Source organism: Mus caroli, chromosome 9, assembly GCF_900094665.2.
Source record: "Mus caroli chromosome 9, CAROLI_EIJ_v1.1, whole genome shotgun sequence".
In the NCBI taxonomy this organism is placed as follows: Eukaryota; Metazoa; Chordata; class Mammalia; order Rodentia; family Muridae; genus Mus; species Mus caroli.
The window spans coordinates 30,137,278-30,159,333 of NC_034578.1; the positions used below are offsets into that span (position 1 = coordinate 30,137,278).

A 22,056-nucleotide genomic window follows, 5' to 3' on the forward strand; every position below is an offset into this window, starting at 1 on the left:
AAGATGAAGAAGAGACACAGACTTCAGGAAAACACTGAACCATCAACTTTATTCAAATTGGTTCTAGTGTGGGGAAAATTAATGTTGGTTTTCCTCATTTACTTTGAACCTATGTCTGCACAATTGTTATAGAGTGTGACAGCTTCTGAGCTGGTTTGGGAATGTGTAGTTAAGCAATATGAATAACCAGAGATTCTGTTTTTCTGTGAATGCTCCAGTTAGGTGGTGATTTACAGAGACTGATGGCATCACCTTCCCACATTGGCCTGAGGTTCAGGTTGGGTTCAAAATAACCAGATATTTCTCTCCAGCCTTCAGGTGCATCTGCTTAGAGTTAACAAATGTGAAATTTTCTCCAACTGGGTCTAAATCCATTGGGTAGTGAACAAAAAGAATCCCAAAGCACAGGTATCCAAAGAACACCAGGGGTTCTAACTGAATTTCATTTATTTTTATACTATCTAGCAAACAATTACCATATGCCAGACATTGAGTTTTATATACCTTGGAATATGTAAATATAATAGTCAAAAGAAATGATCCTAAGCCTTGAAGAGCTCACATCTAGTTTTAGAAATAAATAAATACAATTACAATGTAACAGTTGTATAACAAGCGATTGTAAGGACACAAAAAACCTAGGTGAAGACGATACTCATAGCATGCAAGTAAGAGTAGAGAAACTAAGCAGGCTGTATTTATGTATTTAGGTGTGTGTGTGTGTTTGTGTGTGTGTGTGCGTGTGTAATAACAATGAAAAATCAGGTCATGAATTTGAAAAAGGAACAAATAGGTATATACGGAAAGTTTAGAAGAAAGGGGAAGAAAAAGAAAAATGATGTGATAATATTACAGTCACAAAATATAAAAGATAATTTTTACAAAGAAGCTATTCATTTTTGGCCAAGAGGGAGAAGCAGAGAAGGACACCCCCCCCCCCCCCCCCGCCAAGTGACATTTGCTGTGGTTTGGATAAATGTCTTTCCCAGTGGCCCATGGGGTAAAAGGTTTGATCTGCAGCACAAGGTGCTAATGAGAGGTGGCAGAACCTTGAGTGGTGGGTCACCGAGTGTCATACATGGGAGTTTGCTTTTATGAGGGATCCTTGTCTCTCTTTTTTTCTCTTCATTTCCTGGCTCATGAGGTGAGCATTTTTGTCCTGACACATGCTTCAGCCATGATGTGCTGCTCACCACTGGTCCAAATCAACGAAGCCTTTGATTACAGAGCAGTCTCCAAAAATGAGCCAGAACACTCCTTTTCTCTTTGTTAAGTTGATCATCTCGGTGTTTAATTACAATAACAGAAATCTGATTTGCACAGCATTCCACCTGATTCAAGGAACATCTGCCATTTGTTAGGGGGACAGAAAAAAGTGAGGGAGAGAGAGAGAGAGAGAGAGAGAGAGAGAGAGCATAGCAGAGAGAGGCAACAGTACAACTAACTGTACAGTCTGGACACGTTGACTGGAATCCGAGAGGTGATTTGGTATGATTAAAGTTCAGGTTGCAAAGGAGAAGGATGAGACCAGAAAGGCATGCTGGTTTGACCTGCACTCCACGGTGCAACATAAACATGTGTGCTCTGTTTTAAGGACTTGATGGATTGAATTATGTCCCCTCAAATTCTTATGGCAAGTATTGCTATATTTGGAGATAAAGCCTATGGGTATCATCAAAGGTAAATTAGGCATAAGGTACAGGTAACAAAAGAGTGGATGGTGACCTCATAAGGAGAAACAAGGGTGTACCAAATCCACAGAATGGCCAAACAAGTCCATAACAAGAAAATGGCTGCAACGGTACAGGAAAGAGACTTTTACCAGACTCTGGCCATGATGGCGCCTTGAAAGTGGACTTCCAATCCTTCAAAACTGAAGGCAACGAGCTTTTTTTTTTTTTTTCCTTAAGTCATCAGTCAGTAAGATACTGTTACAGCTTCATAAGAAGACCAAGATTCCTGCTTTATATTTTTAAGCTTGAGAAATTATTACAGAAATGAATTTCAACAAACATGCAGTAGATAAGTAGGTTAAATGGGAGGGGGGCATATTTGTCAGGGGACTATCCTACAAAGAGAGGATGTATGGATTTGGGTAGACATGAAAGAAGTTGAGCCTTGGGCTGAGGAGTTCAGCTCATTGCTAGTGTGCAAACAATAAAGTGGTGTGTGTATGTCTGCATGGATGCATATATGCATGTGTGTGTACTCATGCAACTTTGCACATTATAATTTTTATAACATGTATGTGGAAGTTTATTATTTTAGTATGTGAATATGGAAAGAAGAGGAAGAAAGGAAAATATATATGCATACATATATATATGAAAAGAGAAAGAGACTTGCTATAGTAAAACACTCATGGGGACTTCATGTGGAATGCAGTTAGCTATTCCCTTAGCTGCATGAAAGTTGACTAATTTATAACATAGGCTTAGGTGGGGGCATGCAGATAAAGAGAAAAAGAATATGTGCAGTATAATTTCTCTGACTTTGAATACCAAAAATTAGTCATATAACAGGGATTTCGTTTTGTCTTCCAATATTTTCTACATAATTAGCTTATTCATATACACAAAAAGCACACGTGGCATATTTCAAAATGACACCAGACCTGATCTTATCTCTGAATAAGAATGCTGAGGTTTTTCCCACTTCTGTCCCTAGAGCTTGGATGCAGGTCTTGGCCTGTGTACTCGGCTAGCAATGAGACAAAGCAGTGTACCACCACCTCCTTTTGTAACACTCTCCCTGTCTTTTGGGCCTTTGCTGGGAGAGATATTGCCTCTCCCATGTGAACTGAATACCCGGTGCCCTGAATGCATGAGTGTGTCAAGGCTAAACAGGTCTATTGTTCTTAAACAGCACTGCCAGAGAATCATATTCTTGTGCAGAATGATGCTGAAGAGATAAAAATATCTTTCATTTCTATAGTGCCATGCATCTTAAAGTGGGTTCCACATTTCACAGACTATATATAGGCTCAATTCATTACCCAGCCCCATAAAATACAGCCAGAGCATGGCAGGCACATGCCAGATGTTTGACAATGACCTAATAACAGAGTGAGGATGAAGTTAAATTGGATTTAGAAAACAGGAGGCAAGATGCGGGCCACTAGGTAAAGCTTTGTTATCCATTCAACAGTGTGTTCGGTGTTTCTTGCCTACCAGAACAAGAGCAGAGGCACAAGCAAGCTAGAGTGATGCTCTCCCTACACTAGTGGAGTAGTCAGGGTATCAGAGAAAAGATGTTTTGCAGTAAAATGTGATTCACGTTAGGACCAAGTGCAAAGTGCTGTGGCCGTCACAGACGCTAAAGGAATTCTTTTCCCATCAGCTACACTGCCATCATCACTCTCTTGTTAATAAAGGGTTTGCATTCAACATAATGATAGGATTCATGTTGAAGAAAATCTATTCTGGAATCCAGAACCCAGATTGTATGTGAGCATGGTGAGGGGGAAAATAAGGAGAAGAGGGGAGCACACAAGCAAGTCGTGGATCCAAAGTAGAATGAATTTGAAGCCAGTGAAAGTTGGAACCCATGACATCAGAGGGGCCCCAAGAGATTTCATGGCTACAGCTGATTTCCCAGGGATGGACACCTGAAAATAAACTACCCTAACACTGATAACGTTGGCAACACTACTGTTGATCTCTCCATGCCGAGAACTGTGGCCTGTCAAAATCAGAAGAGTTTGTTTGAGGAGGACCTCAAAGATCTGTAGATTCAGACTAGTCGTTTTATAAATGAAGAAGACATAGCCATGTTCGTTAAATATGCATAGCAATTAGCAATGTCCAGGACAGGGGCCAGTCCAGAGGCTGACCTAATCTTTGGTGAATCAGGTGGGCTTTAACAAGTACTCTTAAAAAGCTGAACACCTGGCTCCTCCGGCCATTTCCACTACAACAGAGAGACCAACCACAGCGAACAGGGGTTAAGGTCTTATAATCCAGCTACACCTATGTGAGCAAGAAATGTAGCTCAGAGAAATGAAAAAGAAATAGGCTAGAAGATTGTCCCTGCCCGGGTCAGATGGCTGCCACCCAGAGAGGGCCTCTGCAAACCATTTGGTTTCTAGAAGTGTATGTAGTTTCCAGCCCTTATTAACTTCACTAGGCATGGAGAGTCAGCTTACTCTGAGCTCCCAGTAGGGACCCCTTCAAAATGTGTTAAATCTCTGGGCAAGAAGGTTTCAACCAGAACAGGCAGAATGTGTAAAAATCAAAAGAATGTGGTTTATAATGTATGTACTGCAAAGACGTCATAAGTTGGGAATTCGGTGCGGACTGCCTGCCTCGTAAAGAAGCTGTTCCTTCTCCTTAGGGGTCCTACGGATGCACATGGGTACATTGAGACAGTGTGTGGTGGGGGTGGGGAGCCAGCAGAGTACCAACAGAGGCTCTGGGCCACAAGATGCCCTGTGTCCTGACTTTTTTAGTTCTATAGATCCTTGCCCTATCAGGCAAATCCACCTGATCCCATCTAAAAAAGATGATCTGCCATAGATGATGACCTTCAGGGCAATTCCTTTCTTATTAAAAAGCCAGTGTGGCGATTCATGGTTTTTCCTGGGTGTCTACCTCTCCCCAAAATAAAGGACAAACTTTGCAAGAAGAGGAAATCAAATACTCTTTCTACGCGCCTTAAAATCTCCAATTGAGCATTAGCAGAAAACCTGGGCAATAGATGATGTTATTGATAGTAGACAGAGAGCCACGACAGTGGTCATTGAAAAATGGCCACTGGGACCATAATAAGCCTGAGTCTGTAGAGTCTGTCTGAAGGCTAGCCCTTACAAGACAGAACAATAGTACTCTCCTTTGATTTCAGCGTGGCTTAGTGGGAAGCAGAGGACATGCTCACTGCCAGTGAGCAGGACTTGGAAGCTATCCGATGGGGGCTTGGTCCTTCTGCAACTTCTTGGCCAGCAAGTAGCAGAATTGGAAGCTACGTGCGATTCTCTGTGGACACCTAACAGCACGCAGCTCTCTGAGAGATCTCCCTGCTTACCCCGCAGGAAACTAAGTGGAGGTGGGGGACGGGGGAGGGCGAGGATTCAAAGGACAGAGCACTTGGTGCTAAGGGCCTGGGCACCAGGTCCGGGGGGCTAGGGAAGTCCCCCTCCCAGACTATAAGCTTGGAGAAGAAAGACTGGAGAGGGTGCCACCTGCTGGTGAGGGACCCAGCCTTTCACAGTGGACTCCAAGGAGACCTGGAGTCAGTCTGTGTTGAAAGCTGAATTTAGGCTGCTTCCCAAGTTGCTGGCTTTCTGCAATCTCTCGATGGCTACTATTCCCATAGGCTTTGTGCTCTGAGACCCCGTCCTCTGCGTATCACCCCCTAAATGGTGAGGCTGCCTGCAGGGATGGTGCTCGCTCTCCTTGCCAGTCTTGGATGCGCACTACCGGTCTAAGGACTCTCCAAGCTTCTCCATCAGGTGGAGCCGTCCTCTCATCGCCTGCCTCCCTCCTCCCTCGCAGCGAACTGCGAACAGGCCATCCTACAGAGCCGGGAGGTTAACCGAGCCCCCGGAGGAGGTGAGGCCGCCAGCCTGCGCGGGCGGAGATGGCGGGGCCTCCGTCGGGGCTGGCGCCGGCGCCAGAGCCCGGCTGCCTGTGGGTCCTGCAGGTATCGCTCGCCTTCTCTCTGCCCCACGTGGTAGCCGCGGAAGATTGCCGTTGGTTTTCCGGCACTCAGGATTTAAACGCCTCCTGGTCCTTTTAGAAGCAGTCCGCTCATTACTTAATCCAAGCCTTTTCCTCTTTCTGCGGGAGGCCGGAGGCTGAGGGAGGGAGTGAATGGGGTCCGCGGTGGAGGGAAACACACCCTGCTGGCTAGAAAGGGGGAGGGTCCGCAACCAGCGTAGGGGGTCACGAGACGGATCCTGGAGACAAGATCCAAAGCAAAACGTTGATCCTCCCAACCTTGGACTCCCACTCCTCTTTTCCAAGAGTGAGCTTGCCTTGCCGGTATGGTGCGCATACACTGCTATGTGTTTCTGATGACCAGCCGTGTATTGCACACTTCACTGACCTCACGACCCTGTTTTTTTTTTTTAAATATTTCCCCCAGAGGGGCTGAATTAAACCTGGGCCGCGGGCCATTTAGAAGCTTGCAATGAAAATTAACCAACAGCTGAGAGGATAAATCTTTAGTTAAAATATCAAATGCTGCCTGGGCAGGTACATTCCTTCTACCTCTTAGCAGGTTCGTTCTCTGCATGGTTTGGCCTTTGAAGTGGGACTCAGACCTTTCATCTCCCTTGGTCCTGAATATTTAGTGAAAAACTGCTGCTGATGTTCAACACTATATATACCAGATCCTCACCCTTCATATATCACATATGCTACTTGGGATTAGTACCCATCTTTTGCGTGTTTCTGTTTACCTCTTGTGTTTTATTGCATTATCTCTTATATGCCAAGCTAATGGAGCAAGGCTATGCTAATGTTGCTCCTGTGCCTTGCAAATTTGGCTGATGGGGCTGCCTCTGCTATTCAACCTCTTCACACACACACACACACACACACACACCAGCTTATAGATTTCCCTTTGATATGTTTAACACCCTCTAAGAGATGTAGTTAAACAAACTATTATGATAAGAATGGAAAAGTCAAGAAAGCATACACCTACTAATTTATAGATCTTGAATGTCACTGTCAGGTGTCAGCTCCTATCAGTACACACTTATGCATACCTCCCCCTGCTTCTTTGTTGTTCATAAATTCTAAGATACATTTTTTAACATCCATGTAGAAACTCAGAGTTGGAATGTGCCTTGCAGTCAGCAAAGCCCCATATCTGTAATACTGATAGAAGGGTAAGAGATCCCTAAAAGGACTCCCTAAGGTCCAAAGACTGCAGAAAGTAATGATTGATTTTATAATTGAATGTTGAATGGCGCACATTGAGAGAGCATCTTTCATTTCCCCCATCTCTACCTTCAGTCCCCCTTCACCCACTCTCTATAACACTGTATATTTTTATGTGTTGCTTTGTAAGATATTTAGAGTTTGTGTCTTGTGTGCACTCAACTTCCACTTTGGTTCACAAGCTCCTGGAGGCATGGTCAATTTTACTTTCCCCCATGGCATGCCTAAATGTGTATCAAGTAAATAGACCTGGATAAATTAATGTTGCTATCCTGGAGGACATGGAGTTTGATTTGAGAGTGGATTTCATGACAGGTAAAAGACCTGCAGGTTCTTAAGAAATTGTTGCCAATGACCTTGGCCTCTCCTTGGCAATCAAACTCACAGCACCTTTTGGAGAAGAGGCGTCCTTAGAGTGATGGAGTGCTCATTAGAGGAGAGAGGCTCAAATGCAAAGACAGACTGCTGCCTGTCCTTGTTAGGAGAGACACAGACTGGGATAATAGTAATAAATAGGTATGTGTCACAAACCTGCCTGCGTTCGCTCTTAACTCCTGCATTTTGTTTTCTAGGAGCAGTGCAAGCAAACTAAGATCCAAACACCCAGGGCTTATCAACTCCGACCCCCCTCCTCCACCCCTCTACCCACCCCCCACACACACACACATATACACAAACCACCACCATCACCCCAGTCACCACATCACACACACACACACACACACACACACACACACACACACACACACACACACACCAAGAAAGTGCAATGCAAAGTCCTGCAAATGCAAAGCCTGCCCTGCTTGTGCTTATCTCAACTCCCTAGCCTTGGTTACACACACTGGCCAAGTCCCTGCTGGGGAAAGATGCACCCCTGACTACCTTTTAGCCCAGTTGCCAGTCCCTAGTGCAACAGCAAGGCAGGCACATTTTGATGCATGTGCACGAGTCTAATCATCGGTAACTTCACTCCCGTTTAACAACATTACATCGTGTGAACAAAAAGTCACAGCTCCGCTCGGTGCTCACTATACGTTCTGGTCAATAATGGTAACAAAAGCAGAATATCCCCCTGTTTAGGGAAAAGAAGAAAAGCACAGCCTTTCTGCAACCCTCCCTTTCCAAGTGTTTCCTCTTTAATTATGACCTGTTTCCCCTCCCTCTTCCCCCCGCCCCAGCTTCTGTGAAAGGAGCCCTTCTGTCACTCGTCACTCGCTTGCTCGCTCGCCCGCTCGCTAGCTCGTTCGCTCGCTGTGGGAGGAGCCCGCCAGAGGAAGCCGTGTGCCTGGGATGCCAAGAACCAGAGAATGGATCTGCTCCGAGTGGGCACATTGCTGAGGATCCCGGCTTCCCGAGGCGGCTGAAAACAAGCATTTGGTTTCGACTGCCTGCAGATACCCGGAGACACAAGGAGACCTAAGCGGACCAGAGGAGGGACAGACCGACTGACAGATAGATGGTCGGCGCGAACCCTGGAGGACCAGCGGCGGAGGCTGAGCACCGCGAGCCCAGCCGCCGCGCTTGAAGAGAAACTAACTGCACACCCAAGTTGCCCGCCGGCTGCCCGCGCGCTGAGGAATGAGACCTTTCCAGCTGGATTTGCTCTTCCTCTGCTTCTTCCTCTTCAGTCAAGGTAGGAACCCGGCGCGCCGGAGTTGGAGCAAAGTCGGCGGCGGCGGCGGCGGTGGCGGCGGCGGCGGAGGGCGCGGGTGGTTGAGGGCTGAGAGCTGGGAGGTGGGCAGGCTCGGGAACTCGCACTAGCTGAGGGTCTTGGTGCCGGCCCATTGGCAGTTAAGGCAGTTAAGTAGCTATGCTTCTTTGCGTTTGCAAATGCTACAAAATGGTACTGTGGGTTTCCCTTCGGAAGGAAGGGGCTGGGAGAACAGGGGAGGCTGCACTTTCTCATCTCTCTTGTCCACGTCCAACTCCAACTCTCCGATGTTCTTTATGCACCCGGTATATTAATTAGGTAACATCCGTGTGGCTAGGCCATTAGGAACTTCTGGGTGCCTGCTCGCCTTTCTAGCCAGGTTGGAAAAGGGGAGCCTGGCGTAGGTGGAGATTTCAGCTTCAATAAGGTCTAACTTGCCCGGGTGTGTTTAAAGCAAATGTGCGAGGTCTGCACAGTTGCAGAAAGGGATGCGATTATAGAAGGTTCTGAGCCGGGTATTTACAGTGACTGGGGAAAAGAAAGCTTGTAAAGAGTTACATTGAATGTCACCCATTTCCCTGAGCAAGGCTGAATTCTGAATCCTACCAAGCACTGGATTAGGTGTATGAAATGGAATTTCGCCCCTGGTGCCTATTGCTTCCTTTCTGCATCCTAGCAGGTGGACTCTCCAGAAAGAACTTTGCTACCTCTGGGATCCTTGCCACTGAGAGTCATGGGGTGGGTCATGGTGGAGGGAGGACTAAGCAAGCGCCTACTTAGCTAAAGGCATCAACAGTCACCTGTGGAATTAAGACTGAAAGAGCCAAGTCAACCCATTCTGTCCCACTCTTTTGGAATGCCAGTGCCACCTCTGCCATCTGAGGCAGCATGTGTGCCTGCCAGGACAGCTCTTGGAGGGACAGGACTTTCAGAAAAAAATTCACAACAGAGAACATCCATCTGTTGATTAAATGAAGGGTAAAAGTTTTCAAGAAAGCAGAACATTGCCATGGGTGGCTACCTTTGCAAACAGTGTGTATCCCTTGCTTCTCTTGTCAGGAGAAACCAAATATAAGTAAAACCAGGCTTCCTTCTCTCTTTCCCCGGTCCTTATTGTCACTGTTGATTTCCCACTTATCCATGCAAGTCAAACTTTGCAGTTATCACTCCTGATTAAACTCAAGGGACCCCTCCCCGTAGAAGTATGTATAAATCATGTTTATGCAGATTTATAATGAGTTCACACTTACACATTCATATGGGTTGTGGGCACCTCCCCAGGAGCCCCTACAGCAACATGAGGACAAACAGCCTTTGCACAAAAACTTCCCACTAGATGAATAAGAATCGGCACCAGAATCCTGATGTAGAGTTATATTACCAATGGGCTGTGTGCACACTTGTGTATGTCCACTTCACACTCATACACACACATATAGTGACTCGCATTCTCCTTTGCCTCTTAACTAATTCACTTGGAAAGTTTCCTGTAGAATGTGTAAGAGAAGAAGGGGCCCTTACATACAGACACACACACACACACAGAGAGAGAGAGAGAGAGAGAGAGAGAGAGAGAGAGAGAGAGAGATTTGCATGGATCTCATGCAATTTTTGTGAGCCTTTTGTATTTTTAGAAGCTTGATCAGTACTTTCTCAAATTGGCTTGTGAATCCTATAGGTGTCTAAGTGCTTCCCTGCCTGCCTGAATCATTATAGAATGTATTTTCTACTGGGCTTGATCCTTTCTCAGTACCAAGCTATTTCTTGACTGCCTCATAGGAATCTTTAAATATTTACCTACCGAGGGTAAATGCTCTGTTTCACCGACTCTTAGCTCTGAGGGCAGTAGGAAGAAACCACAGCCCCATGCAATCATCTCCTGATTCTTGGTGTTCTGAAGTTGGTTTGCAATGTCCAACAATGGATGTTTAGTCCATAAAGTTCCAAAGCAGCCTCAAAAAGTCTCTGAGAAAGGCACAGGGCCAGGCAATCTTAGCTTCCTGTTCTGAGCACTAGAAATCATGTGTGGGGGAGCAGCACCATGCAGTTAGGAGGGAAGATGTTTGATTGGTTCATTGCAATGTGATAGCAAGATCTTTTGACTTGAGTCCTGAACACACAAAATATATCGATATATATTACATTTCTCTGCTTACTTTTGTGTGTCTGCTCTCATGAAGGTGGATGCAAAGGAGCCTGTGTGGAGCTCAGAGGAGAACTTGCAGAGTTAGTTGTCTCCTTCCACCATGTAGTTTCTAGGGATGGAATTCAGTTCACCAGGCTTGGTGGCAAGCACGTTTATCCACTGAGCCATCTCTCTGGCCTTAATCCACATTAAAAATATGGGTGTTGTGCAGAGTATTGTAAATTCTCCCGGAAGATTCTGTTTAAGTGTGTGTGCACATGTGTGTGTGTTTCCTAGTACCATATCATACCTACTGTCATGCATTGGTTAAATTATTAGAGCAGATCTACCTTCAACAGGACATGGAAAGACTAGCCCATGGGATTCTAGTGGGAGAGAGTCCCTACTGTGATTCCCTAACCAAGGAGTGAGGTTGCTACCACAATGGAACTCCCTCTACACACACACACACACACACACACACACACACACACACACACATACACGCACACACACACACACACAGAGAGAGAGAGACAGACAGACAGACAGACAGAGACAGAGACAGAGACAGAGACAGAGACAGAGACAGAGACAGAGACACAGAGAGAACACTGAACCCTCTGGACGCTTTCCCACAGAAATCTATAAAGGGTCAGGACAATCCTTCATTCAGAGAGAACAAGGAGCCAGGGGTCTCAGTAGGACTTTATGTGCCATGCTGAAGGCATGGCCATCTGCTACCTAGCACTTGTCCCCAGTGAGAATCTGTGTGTCTTCTTGGAGTTCTGAGAAGGCAGTTCTCATCATTCTTTTTCCCAGGACCCAGAGCTCCCCAATGCTGTGAAATTTCCATTAGCATGTGGGTAAATTCCTAAAGTACATCTCAATCCTCCTTGCTCTTCTGAATTTTTGACTGATTCACTTTTACTTTGTCCCACAACCCTTGAGAGAGGGCAGAAGATAACATTGTTGATGTCAGTAACGTCCTACCTCTTCTAAAGTTTGGGCTTCTCCTGTAGATTGAGATCAACTATTGCTTTCTTTGTAAGGTAGCAATAGAAAAGTCAAGAGACAGTTCTCTGTTCTCACCCTGCCAGTGTCTCTTGGTTTGGCCCTGATAGGGGATGGAGAGCTGCCAGCATATGCTGTTTGAGAGTTTCTCTCTCTCACTGGGGATGCCTCTCCCCTCAGCTGTCAGGATGGCCAAGCTTTGTATAGAGAAGGATAATGTCACAGCACAATTTGCCTCCCACAGAGAAATGGTATGTTCTGCCCCAGGGTGAAGAAGAACTGATTCCCTTGTCATCCATAAACTTAGAACTTGCTACATTTTTTCCCTTTATTATTTCAGTTCACCACAGCCATTTCCTTCTCTGCCCTCCTTAATCTTCCAGCCTCATTCCGTCTACCCTGCACACCCACATCTTAGGTGACTTTGAAGGAATAGGGTCTCAGCAGGGCTCAAGACTCCCTGCTTTTCTTGCGTCTTTGGTTCTGAGACAGTTTTGGGCGATGTACAGTGGTACAGACATGGTGGCTTCTGCTGCCCATGCTCTAAAAAGGGTGTTTTCTCCATGTACTGGCATTCCCAGAGAGTCATGTCGTGTCCTGTCCTGTCCTGGGATGGAATGGTCACAGGTTTCCGCCTCTGCCCTACCCTGAATGCATGTTTGCTTTGTCTATGCTCCTCGCTGTTCTGAACATTTAGAGTAAAAATAAACTCACATTTTACCTGTAAGAAGCATCCCCTACCAGAATATCTGTCTGTGATCCACCTCCTTAATAGATGCTCTCCTGATGATCAGGGCACATCAAAAGGAGAACCAGGTAGCCATTGGATGGCAGAGTTATAAGAAACCTGAATCTCCAAGGAAACAGAAGAACATCAGATAGAGGGTGAACAGACTGAGTGAGGAGAGCTGGCTTGGTGCAGGAGCCAGTGGGGTGACAGTAAGCATGGAGGAGAGGAGCCACTGCAAGGAGGTCAAATTTGCCAAGAGCTCTCATGGGGAAAGGAGGGAAGAGGAAGAGCTTGGATAAAGAACACAAACCTGTTAGACAGCCCCCCCCCCCAAATGAAGTGGAGGGAAAAGGGTTCAGTTCAGAGGATATTCAGAAAAATAAACTTTGAGTGAACAACTCTAGGGGTACTTAACTCTAAGGGTTCTTAACTCTGGGGTACTTAATTCTAGGGGTACCTGTCCTTGCTCAGACTGAAAGATAAACAGTGGTGAGTGTGAGCCTCCCTGTTCCTGGCACTCCAGTGGCATAGAATCTAGGGGAGGGAGAATCACTTCCTTTATCTTGAAAGGTCAGAGCACTACTGCCAAGGACATGGAACCACTTCTTTAATAAACCTTCTGGGTGGGGAAATGGAGCCTGCCTGTAGGGGATGGGGGTGGCTTCAGTGGTTGCTGCCCAACAGGGAGCCCTCAGATCTATTGAGGATGAAATAGAAGCTCCCCAGGGGCACAGGGGTGTGTGTTGAGGGGGAGGGGTTCAGCATCATAGCAGGGCACTGAGAGGATGCCATGGGTACAGGAAGGAGGATCTGGCTCAGAGCATAGCAGCAGTGAGCTAGGCATTGTACCAAGGAGCAGTCTTTCCTGGTGTGTGTGCCTCTGTTGGTGGAAGCCAGGACCAGCAGGAGATGGGGTGGAGCCGTGGATTAGGCCTGAAGATGCAATTTTTCATTTTTGTTTAGCCCAGTAGGGGTGACTTAGGCAGTATTATATTGCAGACCCAAAAAAAGCACATGAATAATCCAGAGTGAATTCAAGAGATTTCAATAGCAAAATAATAACAATACTAATGATACCTTTGATTTGTAGAGTACTTTTCTTCCAAGGAGATAAAAAAGATAAACTGTTTTGGAAACAGGAACAAGAAAAAAAATAAAATTGCCTTTGATGGAGGAGTTGAGAGAAGGGCCAAGAATACTTGTTTTAAGGTCTTAATGGAGATGGGGATGGTGGGGGGAGCGAGGTGGGCAAGCAGAAGATCTCAGCTGCAAGCAGCTTTTATCACTGGAAGATGCTAAGATGATTTCTAGGTAGAAAAACAACTTAGACATCTTTAAAATCACGGTCAATCAAGAGACAGAGAGGCCCTGAAGGTCACCTGTGCCTGTTCTAATCGACCGAAGAGGAGCTAGGTGAAGTGATGCACACACCTTTGCCTATGCTTGATTCACCATGGCACCAATCCTCACTTCAGGGGTGGCTCTTGTAGCCCCAGTTTTTTCTCAAGGCCAATGAATGTGCCAAAATCCTTAGATCCCCAGGGTTCCCCTGGGGCTGCTGTGCTGGGGGCTGTTCACTGCCTGGAGTTCAGTGAGCCATCAACCTACCTGTAAGGGAGAGGGGAGCCAGTGCCCTGTGCCTGGGTTCTCAAGGCTTCACCCGCATTGCAAATAGAAGAGGGCTTTATTTCCAGTTCAAGGAATGAAGTGCGAGCCGACTTCACTGGCACATAGCACTATTCCATATGTCATTGTGTGGCATTTTCTTTCCCTGAGGGGAAATCAGAATTTACCCAGTTAGGTATGCACATCAAGTGAGACTTTAGATACTTCTAGATCATTAAAATGCTTCTCTCCCAGGCACACAAGGGATGCTGTGCTCTGCTTTCTGCCAGAGTTTTAGTACTAAGCATGACAGAACTTTGACCTCACATACACACCCCTCCAAACCCACTCTGTGCTGTAAAGTGAAAAGTCACAGGAAGGCTTAGTGAAGACACCAAAATGCACTTTGATCCACATCCTGCTTTGCAGAGCTTAGCATCAAACAGCATGCGTATCACTGCCCCCTTCTCCTCTCCCACAGGTAAAGAATGAGTATTCTGGCAGTATACTTCCAGAAGTCGGTAAATGTCAATATTGGATAAGTGTTTCCTTTATATCATGGCAATTTAGCATAAGCTGCTTGGAAACAAATATCTTCCGCAAGCATACAGTGTTTCAGTGAGTACACAGTCAATGCTACTATGAGGATTAAATAAATGTCAGCATTCTCTGGGTATACTTGGTAATAAGTTTATGCCTTGGAATGGTGGCCAGTATGGATGGATAGTGTGCCTTCCATTGTTCTTTTGTTGGGGCCCATGTGGGTTCTAGTGAGTGAGAGAGAGGGAAACAATCATCTACTCCTTCCTGGGCATCCCAGCTAAGGCTGTGGTCACAGGCACTTCCCACGTACCCTGAGAGGTTTCTTTTGGCAATCTAGAAGTTTCTGCATGTCGTCCTGCACTCTTGCACGTGTGTACCTGCCTGTGTCTCTACTGCCAAGGTCAAGCAAATTTGCCTGATTCTGGGATTTGGATGGTTAGAACTAACCATTAGATTTTGCATGAGTCTGTCTTAGACAGATCAAGTTGAATAGCCTAGGTGGTCTGCTCCCTTGAGGAAAAGCACGGGGTGGCTGTTTCTAGTTGAGATTCTTCTCAACCGCTGCTGACATTGTGGGAACTGAAAATAGGAGAGCCAACGCACTTGACCTTTACCCTTTCAACTCTCCCCTCAGGCATCCCATAGGGTCTAATGTCTCAGGGGACAAAGTTGATTGCTCCTTCTTTTATGAGCAATAGTATTCTGTGACAAGAAGCTCAGCTATAGACCATTCATGTAGCACTTGTTTTAAGCCTACTGTGTGGTAGGTGTGGTGTCAGAGACTGCTGTGGAAATAGGTGAGGCCATATTTCTGGACAGAGAGGCAACACTTCCCCGAAGGCTATAGAATGATGCTCTACAAACAGCAGAGACAGCCCAGGGCATCATGAAAGGATTTCCAGAGAGATGCCATGTGTGCTTGCTCTTAAAAGATGTATAGGTGTGCTCTGGGTAAAGCATGAAGCAAGTAGTCCAGGTTGTACCTGGGAGTGTGCACAGACAGGAGGACTGAAGAGAATATGGCATACTTAGCAGCAGAGTCTAGAATGGATGTGTTTGAAAGGAGAGAGGAGCCTTGGGGAAGACAAAGCTGGCTGGCTCTGGTTGTGAATAACGTGATACATGTTTTAAGGATGGATTGATAGGATGAAGTCAGTATCTTAAAAGATGGTTAGTAGTTTAGGGTCTGTCGTCTTCTCCATATCAGAGTTGTGGGGATTCACTTCTTATTCTTGGTATTCTCTGTACTTCCCTGAGGCTGAAAACTTGTAGAATTGAGTGGAAGTACACTTTCCTCTTTCCAGATCATCTTTCTTTATGGCTGGTATGTTCAGATATGGGAAAGTGGACAATAAAATAGCAATGGGGAACCTAGTTAACTGTTGGTCTGCCCACCCAAGGGAAGGCAGATAAGGGGTGTTGAGGAGAGCTCAAAGCACCAGAGGCATGGAATGCTGAGGACGCCTGAACTATGGGTGGTTGGAGGATATGAGGGATGGGAGTTAACTCTTTCTGAAGACCCCTGAAGAATACAGGGACAGAGCAAACACAGCAATGAGGAGGAACAATAAGTCAGAAGGGAGGAAGAAGACAAGCTTCCCTGGGGTATTTTGCTGGCAATGTCTTTCTTGTTCTCAAGAAAAAGTAAACTGTAGGCATCAGGGGAACCAAGGTAGCACCTTAGATGGCTCTATTCAAATGTCAGAAATGTTTCACAAGTCTCCCATGCAAAGGATCCTTCCATTCAGGAGTAGAGAATATAGGTCTTCAGATTTACCCATGTCTTCTGTGACCTATTCTCTCCAGGAACCTATGGTAGCTGGCAGGAAGCTCAGTGGGGGGACAAAACCCCTAAATGTTCTACAAGAACTAGTCAGAGGCATTTCCAAAGACTTACATTTCTGACTGTCTTGTCTGAGGCTGGCCTGTTGAGCAGGACTCTATTGTGAGTGTTTTCAAAGATGAATTCAGGTCATCAGGAATGCAGGACGCCAACTGGTAAGAAAGGACATAAGAGTGGTCGAGGACTCTATCTCTTAGCAACAATTGGGTTGTTTGGGATAGTTTTCTAGGAGGCAGATCATGCATTCAAGATCTCTTTGGTACTTAGCAAATTCTTTTGGCCATGTTGATGATAATAGTAGTAACAATACCTCTGTTTGCATAATGACAGCTAGGATAATTAGCATCTATGCAAATCTTCAGAAACACAGTGCACAAGTAGCACCCCATTTTATCGCAATAGAAACAGAGGCAGGTTGGAGGCTGTCAGCCCCTAGAAAGGTGATGTCTGATCAAAGTTCTTCCCAGTCTTGTTTTGTGTGGGTTGGTGCTTCATGGAGAAGCAGGTAGCTTCCACTGCTTCAGATCATCAACATAAACTAGGCATTAGAAGATCAGATGCTGGGATGGAAGGAAAACCTTGTTCTCATCGCTCACCTCCTCCCTCCCCCCGCACACACACACACCACCAGCACCACCACACCTCTCAGAACTGTAGGTGGCCCTCACTATGAAAATGCTTTCCTACTAAGCTTTATCTCTTGCACGTTTGTATATTTGTGGTAATCATCCGTATGTGTCCAAGCATAAAGAGGGGATTTTAGCTGTTCCTTATAAAGATCGAGGAGCTCAGTGCCAGGGTTGACCTTCAGACGGTAACCCAGCCTTGTAGTCCTAGTTCTTTATGATCCCAGACTCTTGACACGTTTCTGAAGTTTGCCTTTACCCCAAAGACTCAAAGTTTCCAGGGCACTGGTGCCTGGGCAGTGGCAAGGCTGAAATGTAGTCAAGAAGTTACTTGTGTAATTCCCTTGTTCTCTTCTCCACCTTTAGATATCTGTAAATCAAGGAGCTGAGAGATCTTTTCATAATCAGTTGGTTAAAATATCCTACCTTTTATCATGCCAGTGTCTAGCACTCAATTGGCTACCTAGAAGTCTATGAATAAATTCAAAACTATCAGATGAAATATAAGAGTTAATGAAAGGGCCCAAAAAACCCAAAACCTGTGATGTCAGTGCACATAAAGATGTTGAAGTGCCCAAGCTAGAGTCCCGGGGATGCTTAAAGTTTATTTAAAGGTATTTCTCCAAGGAAGACCTCGGATGCTCACAAGTCACCAGGGATGCTGCCAAGAGAAATATCCCCTGGCAAGCCACTCACTTCCTGGGCTTCAGCAAGGAACCCTTGTGCCCTTCTGTTCTCCAATGCATGTCAGTGCCCATTTCTGTCAGTCACCTGCAAATGTCACAGGTGACTTCACTCTGGTGCAGTGTGACAGTCCACCTGTCACCCTTGGCAATGCTGGGAGCTATGACAGCTTCGGAGTCACACTGGGGCTTAGTTGACTCTCTGGGTAAGTAAGCATTCAGCGGACAGAAAGTTAAGTATGCATCCAAGAACTGTACAAGAAGGCTCTCATCCTCTGCTGCCTAGTTGCCTAGTTGCCTAGCTGCCCTGAAGACTAAGGAGAAACCACAACTTAATCCCCCAGTGGCTCTGTTCCCTATATTGTGAGACTTGCACTTTTCTATGCCTCGGTTGTAAATGCTAGAGTTCACTCCATGTTTAAGTTGAACTTCAACTCTTTGGGAAGCTGGCTTCTGAAGCCATTTTCTCACACAGGGTGCTGAGCCTTTAAGAAAGTCAACTGCTGAGATGGGAGTTAGCAAAAATGTTTGGGGAATCAGACATACACAGAAGATTGCAGTCCCGAAGTCAGCCTGATGGTGGCAGCAGCCGCGCTTGCAAAGGAGTGAGCCCAGTGTAACCTGCAGAGGGATGGATGCCCAGTGGTTTAAGGCACAGCAGGGCTGCCTGAAGTTGGGCCCTTTAGCCACCCCACCCCACCCCGAAGGGGTGCGGATGAAGAAGTAGCCACAGTTTTCCCTCCCAGGGACAGGCTGGATTCTGCTTTCCAGAGCCCACTAGGTAGTGAAAGTAGAATGTTCAGAGGAATTCCTACACAGAGAGGGTAAAGAGAGGTGGGTTTAATTAATAATGCTCAAGGGGTCCTGGAAGAACTGCACAAAGGAGAGCGAGCAATTGGAGTTCACCAGCGTTTCTCTGCAATGAGGGCTTTTCCTGAATGTACTGAATCTCAGTCCTCCCCCAGAGAGGGTGAGCCACAGAAGTTGTCTTCCTTGAGCCGGCATACTCTCTGTTAGTCCTGAACCCTCTACTGTTCTCCATGGTTCCAGCTGCTTCACACCCCATCAAAGTGGGTGTGCTGTTTCCATGCTGCAAAGTAGCGTCCTTATTCCTGGTGTCTTGAGCAGGCTGTTGAGGTGAACTCTGTTTTCATCTCTGGGAAGAGATACTAAATTCGAGCGGCACCATTAGAGGAAACTTACCACCAATTGCATCTGTTTAATAGGGTGTCCTTCTAAAATGTCAATGCCAGGCTAGAAGCAGGTATACTGTACTATGCTCTTCAGGACAGACGGTAGGAGGGTGTTGGTGGCCCCAAAACTCCTTACCATCATTCTTTCTAGTAATCTCCAATGTGCCAGCTTGCCCTTTAGAGTTACAAGATGTACCTGAGCGCCCCCCCCCCCCAAGTTAGTCCATGCATCAACAATTGAAGTTGTGGAGATGGGATGGAGGAAGAATGGGACCATTGTCAGGGATATACCACAGTCTTGCCTGGCCTGCATGACCCAAGTGACTGGTAGAACTGGTCACTGATGTTGCTTGAAGTCATTGGATGTCATGTGACCATTCTGTTGATTTAGGTTGTTAGTGGAATTTTCTGTGAGGTTTGCCTAAATCCAAACCACATTCCTTACTGGACTCACCACTGTAGTCGTCCATTGCTGTTGTTACTGCAATGAGGTGAGCTGTTACCTGCTCAATGTGTCTTTCCAGCTGCTGTTCCCAGGCATAGGAGGCAGCAAAGTTAGAGAGAAGATATTTAGTCTTCAGTGAACAGGGAGATTAAGTGGTGAATGACAGAGACCATCTAAGCACTTTCTGTCAAAACAGAAAGGTTTTTGCATAAAAAAGTCAAAGCCTTAGTCCAGATCACAAACCAGTCTATTCTTTGTGTATAGTTTTAGGACCTGATGAAAATATTAGACACCCCTCCTAAATTAAGATTTGCTGTAACGATAAGACTTGTGACCTTGGCATTGTTGTTTTCCTAGTCCCCTAGCTTGGTCGCATACCATTCTTTTCACAAGCCAGGTTTCTAGTAGAGCTTTGGGTTCTCACGCTGAAGGTGGACTGGGAAGGAGAAGCAGTGGAAACCTCAGCCAGATCAGTAATGACCTTGAATGCTGCTGTCTGGTATTTTTATATTCCCTGAAACCTGTGGCTACTGAGTCAACTGGACCAGCTGTGGAAAAGCGTCCTTGAGGTCTCGGGATCAAGTCCTTGGTTGAGCCTTGCATACATTCTCTGACTTAGCACCGTAGCAGCCAAGTGAAGCAGGGATGGCTAAACCCATTTGCTAATGAGAACAACCGAGGCTTTGCCTGAAGATCACATAACTGTCAAGTGACAGGATAGAAGACCCCAAGAGCCCTTTCTTCCAGGCTGTTGGGAAGGATATCAGCCACGATGTTGCTTTGGCAGCCATGTGAGTATCTATGAGCCAAGCAACCTAGTGTGAGCTGCTCTTCTCTTCTGTAAGGTCTACACGGGATGGGAAGAGCGGAGAACACAGAAGGAAACGTCTTCTCCTGCACAAAGGGATGAAGACAATGGGGGAGCTTCCAAGTGGCTTGCCACTCTGTCCCTCCACCAGACAGTTCCAGTTTAGCTTAATGTTTAGAAAAGCAAATGCTCATTTCTTAACAAGCATCCATCACACCTAACTCCCTCTCCTCTAACTTCCCTTCAACAGATTTTTTTTAATTAAGCCCCATTTGGCCCAGGGAGAGGTTAGGCTTGTGTTTGCTCTGTGCTCTGAAAATGATACCATTCTACACAAAAAAGACATTTCAAGACATCAAAATTGTTCTCTCTCACTCACTCTCTCTCTCTCTCTCTCTCTCTCTCTCTCTCTCTCTCTCTCTCTCTCTCCTTCCCTCCCTCCCTACCTCCCTCCCTCCCTCTCCTTTCCTCTCTCTCCCATCTCTCTCTCTTTCTCTCTCTCTAAGTCTGTAATAGTAAAAATGCCAGGAGACTATATAGTTCTGAAATGATTAATAATGGCCATTAAAAAGAAGTGAAAAAGAGTCTTGGAAGGCAGGCGAGCCTGAATGTCATTCAGCTTCCGAGGTTCCTCACTTTGGCTTCAGCAGAAAGCTTACCTGGTGTTAGAAATCTCTTTGGAAGGTGACACGTATCTGCGTAGGCCATGCTTAAAAATCATAATATTGGCTTAAGATAGACACTTAAGATAAACTAGTGAAACATGAAAGTTCCCTGAAAGTTTAAAAGCACCTTTAAGATAGAATCAGAGGAAGAATGCAGGGCAGATAGATGTTGGCATGGAAGACGTCAAATTCTGATTTTTCATCCTGTGGCCTGAGCCCCTTCCTCGGCCACACAGGTGATATTCGAGCTGCACTGTCAGCCAATGGTTGCCTGGGTTCCAAACCCCCACAAGTGCCCCCTTTCCAGGCTTGCAATTTGCTTTGTGTTTTCTCTTCACCAAACCACGGCAGAAAAATTCACAGACAGGTATTCATGCATTGTAGGCAAAAAAAAATACCATTTAGAGTTACCCAGAATCAAATACCATTCAGAAACCTTTATTCCTCTTCTCTTCTGGTCTCCTGCTAAAATAATACAAAAACCCTACATTGCCTTCCCAACCTTAGAAGACGTTCTAAGATCAATAACCAAATTCATGCCAAGGAAAATGTTTCAGAGTTTTCTACTGTTATTTATTTAGGTTTTAGTTAGATTATCCTTTTCACTCCTGTCATTGATTTTTGAACTGAAATCTATTAGCTTTGCTCATTCACAATTGCAGAGAAAAAGGGATCTGGTGGTGTGGTCACATATCCCTCTATCTGTAGATACAAACGTAATGTATGTAATTTTAGCTGGAAACTCTTTGATATGTCAGAGGAGTATTCCAGCCTTCTTAGGACTCCCAGCTTCTCTGTCACAGTGCTTTCAACATGTAGGCTGCAGGTCAGCTGGTTCACCAATAGCAGCATCCAGGGGGTAGAAGAAAGAGTTCTCAGGATTCAAACCTAAATCAGAGACTCTTGGATTTTTCCCAGCAGCCTGTACCTTAATGCCACCCCCACCCACCCACCCACACATATGTGCACACACATACACACAAACACACACACAGAGAGAGAGAGAGAGAGAGAGAGAGAGAGAGAGAGAGAGAGAGAGAGAGAGGACTTGAATGAACTTGATGCTTCTCGATGTTCTGAATCTGGCGTCTGTGCCTTCTTCCCTCACCAGCTCTTGCGTGAACACTGCTGACACCGAGCCCACAGAGGTTTGAGAGATACTTCTAACCAGAGGATTTAAGGTGACTCAAGGGAGCTGCTGCTAATGGTTTTCATATTACATTACCCTCGGGTGATTTGTC

At 45.8% G+C, this 22,056-nt stretch overlaps 1 protein-coding gene across 4 annotated transcripts in view; it reads left to right on the forward strand.

The window, feature by feature from the left end:
* Positions 1 to 5,562: 5,562 nt before the first annotated feature.
* Positions 5,563 to 22,056, forward strand: part of Kirrel3 (kirre like nephrin family adhesion molecule 3) — a 555,265-nt gene continuing 538,771 nt past the window's right edge. For 3 of the 4 annotated variants that reach the window (XM_029481205.1, XM_029481204.1, XM_021171554.2), the window contains exons 1-2: positions 5,563 to 5,637; positions 8,063 to 8,517. In XM_029481205.1, coding sequence (XP_029337065.1) covers positions 8,463 to 8,517 — 55 coding nt within the window. In that variant the 5' untranslated portion in view covers positions 5,563 to 5,637; positions 8,063 to 8,462. Of the gene's footprint in view, positions 5,638 to 8,062; positions 8,518 to 22,056 lie in introns of those variants that run through there. The other variant, XM_029481206.1, reaches the window with a different exon arrangement.